Source organism: Paroedura picta, chromosome 5, assembly GCF_049243985.1.
Source record: "Paroedura picta isolate Pp20150507F chromosome 5, Ppicta_v3.0, whole genome shotgun sequence".
NCBI classification, from domain to species: domain Eukaryota; kingdom Metazoa; phylum Chordata; class Lepidosauria; order Squamata; family Gekkonidae; genus Paroedura; species Paroedura picta.
This window is the reverse complement of record NC_135373.1, coordinates 55,859,180-55,875,196: the sequence shown is the minus strand read 5'-3', so window position 1 is coordinate 55,875,196 and position 16,017 is coordinate 55,859,180. Positions and strand designations below refer to the sequence as shown.

At 39.2% G+C, this 16,017-nt stretch overlaps 1 protein-coding gene across 2 annotated transcripts in view; it reads left to right on the top strand.

Annotated features, from left to right (window-relative positions):
• The window catches only part of PTPN12 (protein tyrosine phosphatase non-receptor type 12), a 54,173-nt gene that overhangs the window by 12,653 nt on the left and 25,503 nt on the right, over window positions 1–16,017 (top strand). For both annotated transcript variants that reach the window (XM_077338058.1, XM_077338059.1), the window contains exon 2: window positions 14,096–14,204. In XM_077338058.1, coding sequence (XP_077194173.1) covers window positions 14,096–14,204 — 109 coding nt within the window. The remainder of the gene's footprint in view (window positions 1–14,095; window positions 14,205–16,017) is intronic.

Below are 16,017 nucleotides of genomic sequence, written 5' to 3'. Positions count from 1 at the left end.
TATATAAATTAACAAAAAATATTGGGTGATATGATCATATGGTCATGTTGACCTACCCCATGGGCCTGGAGGGGTGGGAAGGGTAGGGGCCCTGGCCATCTATATCCTTGCTGGTGGAGGCTTATTGTGTTAGTAACGAGTCCAGAGAGATAAGCACTCTCATTTTAACTTAAGTGTATGGGAGGATGACAGGGACTGATAGAGCATTGGATGCCTGCCCCAACCCTTTTCCTGACTGCTGGGCCATTTCAGGTGTTGCTGGGGCAAGAGTGTGATGTCACATCTGGTGGGAGTGTCCGGGTGCTGTCATTCTGAGGGCATGTCAGGGAGGTGTGTCCTTCTGGCATCACTTCTGGGGCTTCTCGAAACCTGAATGTTTCAGGGGTTTCTCAGTGATAACAAGGTTGAGAAAGGCTGGTATAAGAATATAAAATGGGAATCAACTGCCTGGTGGAAGAGTTTTTTGCCAGAAGAGTAGAATTTTATCACCTCACCTCTTCTACTGCTGCCCTGAATGCCACCTGAAGTGCTGTTCTTTGGGGGGTAGGTCTGCCCTATGAGACTGGAATTGATGGAAACTGTCCTACTTTGATCAGCAAAATTTCCATCAGCTTCTAATATTGGTCCCTTAATCAAACAATGCTGTTTGTTTTGTTGAAGTATTTGCTACTAGTAATAAAGAAGTAACAGAAAATGGGAGAAAAGCTTCCATATTTGAGCTGGGACAGTGTCTGCTGGATGATTGTCTAGATGTTTAAAATTTCCATTAGTGGACATTCATCCTCAGTCATGAGAGCTGTCCAGCATCACAGTACAAAGGAGCTGCTCTATTGATTGAGCAAGGGTTTAGTCAGGTCTTATCAATAACAAATCTTATCAGTATCAAATGAGCCTGAGTTCAAAAAAATGAGCCTTTTATATGAAAGTCAAAAAGCTACAAACACATAGGAAAAAAATTTGAACAAAAATATCAAAAGGTGTAGCTATTGTTTCTCAACATTTCCTCCACCCGTGTCTATAGACTTCTGAAGGTGGTCTTTCTATATAATGCTTTCTTGAAGAATTCTGTACTCTTCAATTTTGACTATGTAAGTATGGCAGTTCTGGCATCCTTGAGGGACTCAGATTGTGTTCCTTTTAAATGTTCTTTGGGTTTTGGAACAAAAAAAGTCTGAGCAATATATAGGCTGTAGGATGGCTGGGGCAAAGTTCTCCAATTAGATTCTCCTTGTACAGCCATTTCTACCGTTAAAAGGATGAGCAGGTGCATTGTTTGGGGGAGGATTCTTCGGTATAACTTCCTGGCCTTTTTTTCACCAATGCAGTTTCCAGAATTTTTTTAAGATAGCCTAATGAGACAAAAACAAGTATTACTGAGAACTTGTCTGCAGCCATCCACTGATCACATTTTGTTTGGAATAAACAGGTGCATGGAATCCTAGTAGCAATACTTCTTAACCTTGTATGCCTTACGTAGTTTTACCATCATATCCTGTGTCATTGATAGGGGGAGCAAGCAAAGAGACATATTTATAGCAAAGGATGCTGGTTGATCTGGGACAAGAAACATCGAGACTTGAATTTTGTTTTTGTTTTAGATGCTCTGTAGTTCTTGTGTAGATTTTCTTATCAAAGTACTTGTTGGAATCTGATAAGATTTCTTTGTGGAGCGTGAAGACAGGCTTTTTTCATCTGACTGTATTACTATATGGATAACTCCTAAAATGCAATAAATGTGGTAATTATTGCAGTTAATAAACCATCAGGTTCATAGATAAGGTACTATATGGTTCTTCTAGCATTCCAGCTAATTTTAAAAGTACATTTGAATGACAACATAATTAGGACAGTTTTGTTTCTGACCTCTGGCCTTATAGGGTAAGTTACAATGAGGGTGAAATTCATGTTATCAAGGATGCCATATCTGAGAACAACTGACAAGTTTCTGTGACTTTCTTTTTTTAAATCTCAGATTCTGGTGGGTAATCATGTTGATTTGAAGCAGCAGAACAAAGTTTGAATCCAGTTGCACTTTTAAGACCAACTCTTTGATGAAATACCCTGAATAAAACTTTGTTGGCCTTAAGGTTGTTGCTGAACTCAAACTTTTATCATTTTGTATCTTAATCCTGAAGAATAGCTCCGATATGAGACTGAGATATATTGCATACTTAATCACATAACCACGTTCCTTTCCCTGCACCCCCTCTAATGATGATTCAGTCAGTCAGTATCCTTTTATTGGCATAAAATATGTGTAAGACATATAAAAATAGGGTTTAAAATTTCAACAAAATAATAAAATAGGCCATGGGGTTACATAACCAAACAGATCTTAAAATGATTAAATAAACTATAAAAGATAAAATACAAGGTAGGCAGCATATTATAAAAGCATCTTAGTTAAAACTCTGGCAACTAAAATGGTTACCTCTGGGTCTTTGTCAGAGAGCAGAAATTGCAAGGTCATAGATTTACTTACAGAAGGCTTGTTTCCCAGCAAAGCAACAAAGCTGTCATCCCGACACTGCTCATATAAGGGGCAATCTAACAAAATGTGTGAGACAGAGTCAGGGCAGCCAGAACCACACGGACAGAGTCTTGCATGGTATGGGAAACGGTGGAATCTTCCCTCTAAGACCTTTGAGGGGAAAGCATTCATTCGTGCCAGGAGAAAAGCCCTTCTCAGGGGTGGGACTTCAAGAAGATGTAAATATGTAGGCATAATATTTCTCTGCATAGTGATGCCAAAGAATGCTGGTGAGCAGACTCGAGGCTGGGTAGGTATGAGTTCCTGCTGCTCATGGTCTAATATTCTCTGTTTAATAATCCGGAAGATACATTTTTCTTCCAGAGGTAGTAGGGAGTTCAGATCGATGCCAATGGAGACTAATTTTTGTTCAGTAGCCTGGAACCATCGAAATTTAAGAGGGTCACTTTTTAGACATGTTAAAAGGCTGCCAATTTCTATTCTAAAAAATAGTCTGACCCAAAATTTAAAAGTAGCTATCCAGGCCCTTGTCTCTACCCTAATTTGGCCAAATTCTGCGCAAATGGCATGGTAGGAGACACAATTGGGAACCCCTGCAATTTGCCTATAGAAAGCAGATTGAACACCCTCAATAGATTTGTTAAAGGCAGGAACCCATAAGGGGCATCCAAACAGGAGCTGGGACATTACTTTGGCATTAAAAATTTTAATTGCTGCAGGAATTCGCAGAGAAAAAGAACTGTTTTATCAAGAAAGAAGAGGATTTGGCCAGATTGATAGCTCGTTGGCAGTGGGAGCGCTATTTCTGGTTATATTGGAAGGTAACACCTAGATACTTAAATGTTTTGACTTGCTCTATTGAAGTGCCTCCAATAGACCATGTCATTGCATGCCAGCTCTTAGAGAAAACCAAAACTTGATTGATGATTCTAAAAGGTAGCTTTGGGGGCATGTCTTGTTTTATTTTAACAACCCACAGATTATAGTAATAGACTTGGAATAAAACAGTTTTCATGCTGTTTCCCTTTGCAGAACAATTGCATCTCCTTCAAACCCATGAAGGAATCATGGCTCGCACAAATTCCAAGTTCCTTCATCAGAGCACGTGTGTGTGAGGAAAAGCAAACAGAAAGGCAGGGCAAGCCCAAATCTAGTAATCTCAGAGATCATGCTGCCTCTTGGGAATTGCTAGGGCTCCTTTAATTGGTACAGGAATGTGAAGTTGGTTGCAACTCCAAAGAGCACTGTAAGGAACTTGTAGTTGGAATGATGATACAATGGCAGTTGCAGGATTTGTAAAACATGCCAGGAAGCTTTTGTACAAAGGCAAAGCATTGACTCATGCATAGTTAAGGACATGGTCAATATTGAACAGAAGATGTGTAAAAGGCCTTTTTAAAATTGTCATGGCTAAATGTGTGCTGGAGATCAATGTTTTGAAGAAGGGGTTTCTGATTGCCTAAGGATAACTTACACTTTAACAGCCAGGTGAGTGGTTATTTACAAGCCTGTAATAAAATGTGGAATGCCTGTGTTCAGGCCATTCTTTGCAAATATAAAAATGAACTTGTAACCTACATTTTAAAAATTGCAGTGTAAAATGGCAGAATTAATAGTTTTGTTTTGGTTTCCTATTCAATGCTTCCAGCAGAAGGTCCAGCTTCAGAGTGAAAGTGGTGAATGCACATGAACAAAGCAAAGGACAAACTAATATGTGAGAGTGGATAAAATAAAGCCATATAGACTTTACAATTTTTGACATCAGCGGTGCTCAAGTAGAAGTTGTGTTTCTAAGCAAAAATAATACAGCCTTTGATACTGTAGTAAGTAAAGGGGTCATGAAAGCTGAAAATTGAAACTAAGATATTTGGGTCACTGTTGTGCACCACCTATCACCAGGCTATAAGCTTGATGAGTAAGAGAACAAGGTTTTGGTGGTTGCCCCAATATTGTGATACAACATTGATACATTTTCATTTACTATAAGAAAAATTGAGAAAGAATTGTAACCTGCTGCATCATGTGTGGAATAGAAAATGCTCTGTTTTCAATCCAGTAGACTTTTCTCTACACAGGGAAAACACCTGGGAATTTCAGACTCTGGAGGATCCTATGGGAATAGATGGTCTGAAGACATGCTAGGTACAGGCTGTTCTTTGTTTTACTCAATCCTTGGATTATGTTTAGTAGGATAGAGGTACATCCAGTGGCAGGTCTATTAGGTTCTATACAACTAGACCATCCTTAATAAATGAACTGTCACTTTCACTACTTACAGCTTTTGGAGAGCCTTCAGAGGTAGCCCCATGTAAAGTGCATTTCAGGTTTCAATACTAGTTAGTTACCAGTGCCTGATGCTAAAACAGGATACTGAAACAGAAGATGTAGTGCTGACCTTCAGAAAATTAAATGTTTTCACTGCTGAAGCCATGTGTTTTACAGCTTAGATCCGACTTAGTTTTTAAAAGTCTAGTACAAAATATGTGAATACTTGGTAAGATTTATGGAGAAAGTGTCTACAATACAAAGGATCTGAACATGCTGGAAAGGTGTACATATGAGAACAAGATGCAGTTCAATAAGGATAAGTTCTACATCTGGTCACATGCATACTGGATAGGAGATTCTGGGGAGTAGTGTGTGCGAATGAGGATATTTATGGACTATAAGGCATATATTAGCAGACAGTGTGATGCAGTGGTAAAGAAGGCAAATTCTGTCTTGGGCTATATCAACAGGGGCATCATATCAAAATCACAAGATGTCATAGTATCACTGCATACCGTATTGGTCAAACTGTACCTGGAGTACGGTGTGCATTTCTGGAGGTCTCACTTCAAAAAGCATGTGGACAAAATTGAGAGGGTTCAGAGGAGAGCAATGAGGGTCTGGGGACCAAGCCCTATTAGGAAAGGCTGAATGTTCAGCCTGGAGAAGAGGAGGTTGAAAAGTATTTGAGATTTTGTCACTTAGAGCAGGGCTAGTCAACCTGTGGTCCTCCAGATGTCCATGCTGGCAGGGGCTCATGGGAATTGTAGTCCATGGACATCTGGAGGACCACAGGTTGACTACCCATGACTTAGAGGAGGGAAGATGACAGCAGAGGATAGGACTTACATTAATGGGTTTAAACTATGTGTAGCATGATATTGTAGAACTGTTATGTTTAGTTTAGTAAATCTGTCCATTGGAATTTGCATGCACGTAGCATTTAGAATTGACAGCACTGAATGGGGAGTTAGGTTTAAGAGTCATGAGTCATGAGTCTATTAGTGGAGCAAACAGGTATAGTTTGTAGGGTTCTTCATACTTGCTATTGACAGTATTCCAGGGTTGCTTGCATGATGTGTGGGGAACAAAGGATTTCTCATAATATATATATTAAGTTATCATGTTTTTCCCCCATGCGGACCCAGAATTGGTTACATCATTCTCCTCTCTCCCATTATGAGGAGGTACATTAGGATGTGTGTCTCTGGCCCAGGGTCACCCAGAAAGCTTCCATGATGGAGTGGATATTTGAAGCTGGCATTCTAATTGCTATACCACTTTAGTGCTTCTAGCATCTTTCCTAACCTTTAACAAATGACTTTTGAATGGAAGAAACTGAACTGGAAACTTTTAAAAGACAACAGTGATTAATGCCTTGTGAGATTTTAATTTGTATGTGCTTTGGCTGGATATTTGTGTGACAAAACATGAAAAGGGAGGAAAAAATAATATTTACTGTCATGATGGAGGGGTCCAAGGAGGCAGCAGCAAATTGGCCAGCTCTTCATGGAAGGAAAGAAGAAAAAAGTCTATATGCAATATACAAGTAGTGTATAAAAGGCAACCGGAAGATGCATATATACAAGAGGAAGTTAGGCCCACAGGCAAGTGACAGTGTGTTTAGAATTCCAGAACATACATACAATTATTACTGGGTGCTGTATTCATATAGGGTGAAATGGTACCCTTGCTGTGCTGATGTACTAGCCTCTAAAACAACGCATTGATGGGATTTCCTGTGTTTGACAGTGACCTTAGGAGACATGTGATGAATTTGTCCAGTGAAGAGAATATCCTGGGAGAAACCTTGAGTTCTCAGGAAGTATGATTCATTTTGCCTGAGTAGAACTAAAGGTGTTAATGTTTCTTGAGACTTCCTGAGTGCCAGATTGGAAGCTATTGGGATGGAGTGCGATGTTAGGAATTGCTAATGGAGGTCTGTGGGTGTGAAGGGGAGGAGAGACTGAGAAATTGACAAGATTAGTCGCTAGTTCTGAGAGTTTATTGTTCCAAAGGTATGCATCTCTTTTGAGCGGTGAGGAACCTGTTAGTGATTCAGCCCTTAACATTCCCACAGAATCTAAACTAATTTCCAGGTGTGCCCTGGAGATGGACAGTTGGCTGACGTCCATGGTTCTATTCTTGCTTGGGAGCAGATCATTTGGTGTATAGATGTATTTTACCATTTGAGGTACAACTGACATCTATTTCAGTGTAAATTTTGACCAAGCAATGTGCTGCAAATTAATTTTTAGTGCAGTGTTAAAGGATATTTCTGGTTGTCTGCCTATGCACTACTCCTTAATGTAAGGAGGAGTCTGGGTGCTATCAAGGCTGCTCCAAGTAATCTGATTGGTTAGCAGTACTTGAGCAGAGAAAGACTTGAGAGCCTCATGCTCAGGAGAAAGTCAGATTTCTGCCTTGGTCGAGTTGAGTCTGAATTCAGCCCTGACTCAAAACAGCTTAACACAGATAAGGAAGTTGGCACGGAAATTTGGGAAGTAGGTGAAGACTTCCACGTAGGCAAAGAAATTGGATAGATCTAGAGACCTAAGAATTTCTTGACCTACTCATGCAGGGAGTTGGTTCTGAAGAGCACAGAGATCCCTAGTCTGGTGTGGTTAGATACTGTTTTTGAATACCTCAAGAGGAGAGATTTGGGTACTAGAAAGAGTGCACCAGTCTTTTGAAAACCAAATGAGAGAATACTCAGTTTACTATCTTACTTGAGAAAACACAGGAACAAAAGTCTCTCATTGTAAAGATTTTAAGTAAGTCTCATTAATTTGAAACATAAAAGCTTAAAGTCTGTACATGAACTTCTTGCACCTTAGAAATGTTCAACCCCTGATTTCACCTGACCTTTTTCCTCTATAAAAAATACTTTACTTCTAAATTTCAAAACACCTTAAGTGTCATGTAAGTTGTTTAAGTTAAATGGAGAGCCTGATCTTTCCCTCAGGTTCCTGGACTGAGCCAACACTAAAAATATTGTATTGTGACAGGATAGGGCAGCCTTCAGCAAATCAAAATACATATTACTAGGCTGGGTTAGTCGGTAAAAGGAAAGAGAAATGAAAGGAAAATGGGACTAGGGGCATCATAGCAGCATGTATGCTTTCAAAATAAATTAAACTGCTTGTGACAGAAACTTTTGAGGACCAAAGTATTTGGAATATACTGATGAAAAAAAAAACCCAGGCTGAATCGTATATTCTTTCACTATGGTTTTATATGTAGTGTGATGTGATAGTCCTGACCATTGGAAGTAGAAAGTGTTTTTCTAGAAACACAGTTGATTACTGACAGCCAGCATACACATTACAATTGTTAATGAGTCAGGTGTGAATTTCCCAGTCTCCACTCACTTTCTCTGCACTAACACAATAGAAGTTTGCAGTAGCCTGATTTGGTGTGGGACAGTGGCTTCTCCCTGTACACCATTTTTTTTCTGAGACAAAACAACCTCTGAGGGAGTTGGTTGCTCCATTTTGGAGCTGTGCATGGAGCTATTAAAGAAGCTGGTAGGAGGGGGCTATGATTAGCTGAACTTAGTGGGGGTAGCCTTCTCTGGCTATAATTAGACATCCCACATGTGAGCTATTATATCACAATGTTCCTCTTTAATGTTTAGTATTAAACTAGTGATGATGATTATTAGTAACAATCTTTTTTGGTTATTTGCTGAAATACTGTTGAGCTCTGTCACAAATAGCCCTCTTGTAGAAAGTACATTCCTTGGCTCATACTAATAGGCTAAACAGGAAGGGTGCACATTTTTATCATGTTTTGTCCAGTTATCCAGTTAAAAGAGAATTGTGGGCTTTGGCAAAAGTTTTCTCTAATTACTCATGCTATTGAGGTCAAGCTATTATGACCTCAGTATAACCATATTGCACTGTTTCATTTAGTTAGTCACTGAAGAATGTATTTTGCTGTTTTGGAAGATCAGATACTTTTACTAGCCTGCCGCAGGAACAAATGGGTGATAATCTTTCATGGTTCCCAGAGGTGTTTTGGAGCTTAGCAGGAGGAAGAGTGAGGAGACCCTTTCCAGTGGTCTGTGCTATTAGGAGAGCAAGATTCGGCAATTTTTGCAGATTTTTCTTTTCTACCCAGGCAGATGTTTTGTACAATGGTCACTCAAAATTAGGAATTTATATCAGAATAAATGGGGCTGTCCAAGAATTTGTGGGGGAAGAGAAATCCCAGGCTCCACTCCTGTATTGATTCCAGTTTCTTCCTTATTGTTGTGTCTTCCGTACTTTCCTTTCAACTGCTCTCCTTGTTCTCACTTTGGGATTTTTATTATTATTGTGCTAGAAGGAAAGCCTGTTGCACCCAGGAATTCAACAGGCATTAGCACATACATCTGCACTGTGAACTTCCTGGGTTCTGCCCCCCCCCCACTCCCTGCTTGATCTTGAGATCTAGTGTGGTGAAGTGGCTAAAGAGTAGCAGGCTCAATCTCAAGAGCTGGGTTTGATTCCTGATTCCTGACTCCTCCTCCATATGTAGTGACCTGGGTTGCCAACTTCCAGGTGGGGTCCTGAAAAACTTTGGGAAGATGGGAGGTAGGATAATTAAAAAAAAACGTTCCTAGTTTTTACCTCAAGAGTTCCTTTTTTATGAAGAAATTGTCCTTTTTAAAGAATTGTCAGAGTGCAACACTAAAATGGCCCAATGTGATGAGAGTCCCATACTGAAGCTCAACAGTCTTCTACTACTCTACAGCTCTTCAACTCTGTTTAAGCAATTCAGCTGAGGTTACTTGTCACTCTGGAAGGTCATTGGGTAATCTGGGCCTTTCATAGTCTTGATTCAGACCTCACAAACCTGGTAAATTATGGTACTTGTGCAATTCTTTCCCCTCCAATGCATCAAGTTCCAATTAGTTGTATTCAGAAGTAAATGCTTTCACTAAATTAGGTTTCTTTTGATCCCATTACTTTAAGAATTCTGGTTACTGGGACAGAAGGAAACCTATATTTGGGCTACACATGTGGGTTTTTTTTGAGGGGGGGCACATACAGTGTGTGCATGACCCTGACAATCAGGTTTGTAACAATCACAGAAAAACCCCTGAGCTTTGCCCACTATCTCTTATGTTTGTGCTCCTCTCCTGCTGGATTCTTTGTGCAAGATAGAAAATTCAAATCTGGTACTCGAAAATGACAACTGAGGATCTCTTCTGGAACGTATCCCTAGAAGTGTAAAGTGAATGTGAGAAATGATAAGGAGCCAGTGGCAGGACTTTGGGAAAGAATGTATAGTTGTGTCAACACCAGCTCCATGTAAGAATATGCTGTAGCTATTCAAAGAAATGTACTTTTTGGCAGAGTAGCTGAGTGGTTTCCTGTAAATTTATAGTGTGGATTATATTGTTGGAATACACTGTTTGTGTTGTTTGTGCTGGCATCTACTGTATGCGCCTTAATCCTATCTCAGTAGCAGAGGAACACAAACAGTGGGTAAAAAAAAAAGTTAATTCTGAATGTGTGCCTTTTTTAGTTTGTGTGGCATTTTTAAAGCAAAACTCGTAGCAGTTCGAGAACTCTGACATAGATAATAGCAACACGTCTTCAGTGGACTGCAGCCTATCTATTCTGGCTCCAATACATAAGCACAGAACTTCCTGGAAGTTCTTATTAATTAGCCCATTAATTCATTGGTCATTATTATAAGTATAAATGTGGTAATTCCTAAATTTAAGTGGAAGAGCAACAAATTATTACTGAATTACAGGCAGGTTTCTGCTGATGATGCAGAGTAAGGTACAATTGAACTGTGTACATTTATTATAAAAGAACATTTAACCTAAAATTTGCAAAAACGAGATGAATCTGTGGGCCTGTATTATTGAAGCCTTTGATTTTGTAGGTAAGTGCCAGAATACAGTTATTAGATACTAACATATGACTATTATTATATTGAATTTATATCCCGTCATTCATGGCAAGCCATGTTGTAGACAGTCAGCAATCTGTGACTGGGTAAAATAGGAACGTTTGCTGGTTCCCTTGATCTTTAATTTCTTCGTTCATGGTGAGTTGGATTCAAGCTTCTGCAAATGGAAGCAGAGCTTCCACTTCCACTTGTAAAGTGGATGCTGAAAGTTGGAAGGTCCTTTGAACAGTGTGGCTTGTTATTCTTATTGGAATATTAGTTGCAAAGGTTTTTAAGTAACATGACATATTTCCCCCCTTACAGAATTTAAATTTAAGGGCAAAAAAACCCCTGAAGGCATTGAAAATTGACACAGATTTTAGCATGCAAAAAGAACAATGCTTGATATGCCATAGGTAGCATCTCTTCCTCCCAACATGATTTAACTGTCCCAGAGATGTCATTGTGGAACTTCAGTTGCAAGGTTACTCTCTCTTCACTTGCATTATGTATTTTTCCATTTCAGATTGTAGATTATAATAGACATTCCTATATACCTTGAGAGGTGAATTCATAAAGTGTTTTTTGACTTCATCTCCTCCCCTGAAATTAGTAGAACATATATATTCTTTCTCAGTTCCTTAGAGTCATTTGAAAAAAACATTAATTCTAGCCTTGAAACAAACCACACTTGTCTAATACTGAATCTGTAGAAACTGACGTTTTTCCAATAAATGACTAAAGCAGTTGAAAAATTATGGAACATAACCAAACATATTTGGTTACGGAAAACATCTACCTCCTTTGAACAAGGGAAAGAGAAGAATTAACTCTGAGCTGGTTCTCTAGCAGCAAGTACATGTTGCTACCTTTACCTTCCTTTGACTTTTCCCTTGCTCTTTGTTGTAAAGCTGTTGGTCTTACATGGCCACTGTGGTGACGGAGTCAGTACTGCTGATCCAAAGCAATTATGGGGTAGTGCTTTTGCCTCCCCCACAGTACATGTTGCGTGCAGTTGATGAGGAATCAGTAGAAATGGATCTCTGTGAAAGTTTATCTGACTGTGACATGGTTGACACATGACCTAAAAAATAATGTATTTTGTATTCTTTTTCCTTTTATCCTATAGCTGGCGATTAGTCGAGCAGGTTGTCCTCTCAGCCAATATGCTGCTGTAGGTGCCACTGGATTTTTTGCCTTGTTTATAATATGTTTTCACTCTTGGCAGTTGATGGCAGTAGTTTTAGCCATGTGGATAGTCAATCGCTGGTTTCTAATCGCTCGATCTGTTTAAGCCATGTTTTCTTTGGCACCAGTCGTTGGATCTTCCATTCAGTTGGTTGGTCTCGCCAGAGGAGTTTATGAGGCAGTTTGCTGGTGTTCGTTCTGTAGACATGGCCAAACCATTGCAGCCTGCGCTTTTGGATTTGTTCTTTAATTTGCAGCTGGTTGTCACATTTTGTACGAGTTGTCTCATTTCGATTATGATCACATAGACACCCAGAATCTGCTACAGAAATCACATTTGAAAGTTCCCAAGTTTGTTTGTCAGGCTTTAGTAAAGTCCATGTTTCTGATCCATATGGGAGTATTGGCAGGATTAGTGTCTGGAAGAGATGAACTTTGGTCTTGAGAAAGATGTTTGTCTTCTTCCAGAGGCACCATGTGAGTATGGCAAATGCTGATGCTGCTTGGCCAATCTTATTGTGGACTTCAGTGGTAGATGACGCTTTCTTTTCTTGCAACAATGAGCCTAAATATTTAATTTCTTTGACTTGCTCAATTTGGGCTCCGTTGAGGTAAACATATGTCAGTGATCCATCTGTAGTTATGACTTTGGCTTTGTCCACATTTATTTTTAAGCCGTAAGATTGGGCAATGCAGGCAGTGTATTTTGTATTGTACAGTGTAGTGATGCCACCAGTTTGAAAAAAGGAAATATATTGTTCCTGTTTAAAATATCTCTTCTGCCTTATGTAACAACAGTCACTATCTTTCAAACCACTTCTGTAAAACAATGAATAAGCAGAACTTGAAGTATAGACTTTGTTGTAGAAAACAATGTCCTGAGTAAATATGGATGGATAGTGTAGGTTGTGAATCTGAAGACTTGGTACTATGAGTTTTTATCTTAGACTAAACATAGTATGAAATATTTTCATGCTACCTCTTATGCTACTAGCCATTCACAAAGTAGGAATCAGTCTTTCATTTTGTCATACTCTTAAGGAGTCCATGTAGTTTCTTCTCCTGGATCGGAGGACATATGAAATAGGATTTTCTCATCCACTTCTCAGGGAAACACCCTCCTTCCTCTTCCTGTAATGTGCCCTTCAACCTTCCGTTCAGTTTTTCTCCTTCCTCAGACAGGGAAAGCAGCGCAGACATAGCTCTACTGTACTTCTTTGTATTAGGAAAACCTTTTTTCTCCTTATTTCTTCTCTACCTTGACTTGATCTCTACCTTACCTCCCTCTTACCTGTTAGGTTTTCCCACCTTACCTGCCTTTTAGCACGCTAGGGTGTTTCAGGCCGGGAGATAGTCATGCTGTTAATGCTGCAGAGTCCATTTTCCTCCTGTGCTTTTTGTCCGTGTCTGCATCAGACATCTCTAATGATCCGAGGAATGATGAGGAGGATTGGAAGAGGATTTGGAGAAGTAATTTTGGAAAGTAATTTTTCTTTAGCTTTCTTCTAAAAATGTACAGTACCTTCTGTTTGTGTTTGTTTGATGTTTCCCAGCACTATTAGCCTCTTTCCTGTGGAATAAAGAGAATATATTCTTGGGCTGGCGTGCTGATCAGTTGGCTATGCTCAAAGGGGTAGTCAGATATTCAGGAGGACAAATATACAACAGCCATGGTAGCAATTATATAGAAGATATAATGCTTTTATCTGCCTTTAGATTGATCACGTTTTGGTACTAGGCAGCCGTGACATAGCTAGCCCAGGTTAGCCTAATCTTGTCAAATCTCACAAGATAAGCAGTTTGGCCCTCACGGGTATTTGGATGGGGGATGTCCAAAGAATACCAGGGTCATGATGCAGATGCATGCAATGGCAAGCCACCTCCAAATGTTTCTTGCCTTGTAAACTCTATGTGATCTCCATTATTCAGCTGTGACTTAACAGCACTTGCCACCACCAGATCACAGACTTGAACATTTCTGGTTTGATTTTTGGGTTGTTGTGGATTGGATACTATTTACCACACTGTAAATGTTGACCTCCTTATATTTTTATATTTGTAATGTTATCCTTCCCCCCCCCCACCTAATTGGGGTGTGCTAACTGTTGCTCAGTATTAGTTTCAGGTTAAAGACAGCTGTGTAGAGACATGGTGGTTGAAAAAAAGCAACTAAACTTATTCCTATACAGCAACTTGGTTGAAAGAAGTATTTTGAAACAGCTGAAAAAAGTAATTTAAATCAGAACATTTTAATTACAGAGGCTAAGGAGGCTATCAACCAAGTATAGAACAGAAAAGATCTACCCAACAGTCACAGGAGAAAAAGAAGAAAACGTGAAAAAGAACAGATACAAGGATATACTGCCATGTAAGCCCAGCTCTTCTTTTAAATAGACACTTTAATAGCATTTAATAAGGTGTCTTGCCAGTTAACATTTACAATATCTTGAATAAGTAAATTAGATGGTAATTATTTGCTCGAAGTAGTATTTTTTAAAAGATGCTTCATCTGCCTAAGTAAATGTTTCTTTGTAAAAGTGTCGGCCTCCCAGTTTCTATTTAAAAATTGTTTTCAAGGCTTAAAATCTGTTAATGACTTCAGTCTCTGAACCAATGTAGAAAAAGTTTTGTGACTCATCTGATATATAATTATTCCAAACACAGTTTTCTTGAAAGATCTGTGGTCTTAACCTTACCAGGGCAGATCCTGGAACAGAGATGAAATAGTTCTGTGAATTTTTAATAGGCAACAGTTCTACAGTATTTGATTAATTCAGTCAAGAGCCACTAAATGTCATCTGCATAGATATTCGAATTCTGAATATATCAGCTGACTGACATTCCATATTTCAAGTTAATATTTTAGTGGGGGAAAGATTGATTACCACTTGTACAAATATTTGACTTAGTGCCTTTTAACAGTGAAAAAAAATCTGTTTAGAAGATAGGAATTTCTAGAACTGCTTCTACTCTGGATGCACTTCTGACTGTTAAGAGTAGCTTAACCAGAAGTTTACCTGGTCACCTGTGTAATCTGAATTGTAACACAAAAAGATAGCTGCAGGTTCCTTCCTGCTGCCAGAGAAGCACCAAAATTTAAATTATTTTATAAGTCTGTAGGGATAGGGATAGCACTTTATGACAAGACAAGAGCAGTGATAACTTCCGTTGCCAAACATGACTCAACTATTTGTCTCAGTTGTGTTTCACGGTTTATTTTTTGTGCTTTGAATAAAATAGTTCTACTTGGCAAATTCTTTGAGGTCTGGATTGACTCAGCATAATCAGATTGTCTATCTCTTTGAAGATGAATCTTTATGGAAAATCTGCCTCCTAGGAAAACCTTTTTTCCAGTATAATTACAATAGTGATACTAACCAAATGCTACTTTACTAAAGTAACAGATTATTTGAAAAGTCACTTGGAACAAGAATGATTGATTGCCTAGACAGCCTTTAGTTTCAAACAACAGAAGGCTAACTTTCTTTAAAAAATTAAAGAACTAACAGTGCCAGCAGAAGTTGGCAAGATGAATATCAGAACATGGCTGAACATAATAAATTGTAACAAAACTTTAGGTTGTCTTCAGAGTGTAGCGAGTAATTAAATGCAAATGAAAAACTTCTGGATAAACTCGCCCTTGCTGTCCATGTCATTCAGAGATCTTACCTCAAAACATAGTGGCATTTAATTCATGAGTGCTGTGACAAGTCTTAAAATTCTCAGGCAGGTAAAACTAATGTCTGCAACGTTTGAGATATCTATAACTTACATGTAGCTTACATGTGTCCATAGTTAAGACCTGAGTAAACTTAACAGAATTCTGTTCCCCTAGAGCAGTGGACCCCAACCCCTGGTCCGGGGACTGGTACCGGTTCGTAGATCAGTCAGTACCGGGCCGCAGCTCCTCCTCATCCTCCTCCCCAGCTGCTTCCTTGGGGGCTGCCCTGCCACTCTGACACCGGCTCACCTTTGGTGCTCACCAGCGGTCGCCATGTCAAGTGTAAAGTTGTCAAGTGTTGACCGGTCCCCGGTGATAAAAAGATTGGGGACCACTGCCCTAGAGTGCCATAATGAATTCAGAAGTTGTTTGCTGTTTTTCCTAATATATTTACATCCCACCTTGCCACAAAACGTAAGGCAGCTAATAAGCTTTCAAGATTGTTAAAAACTATAAGCAT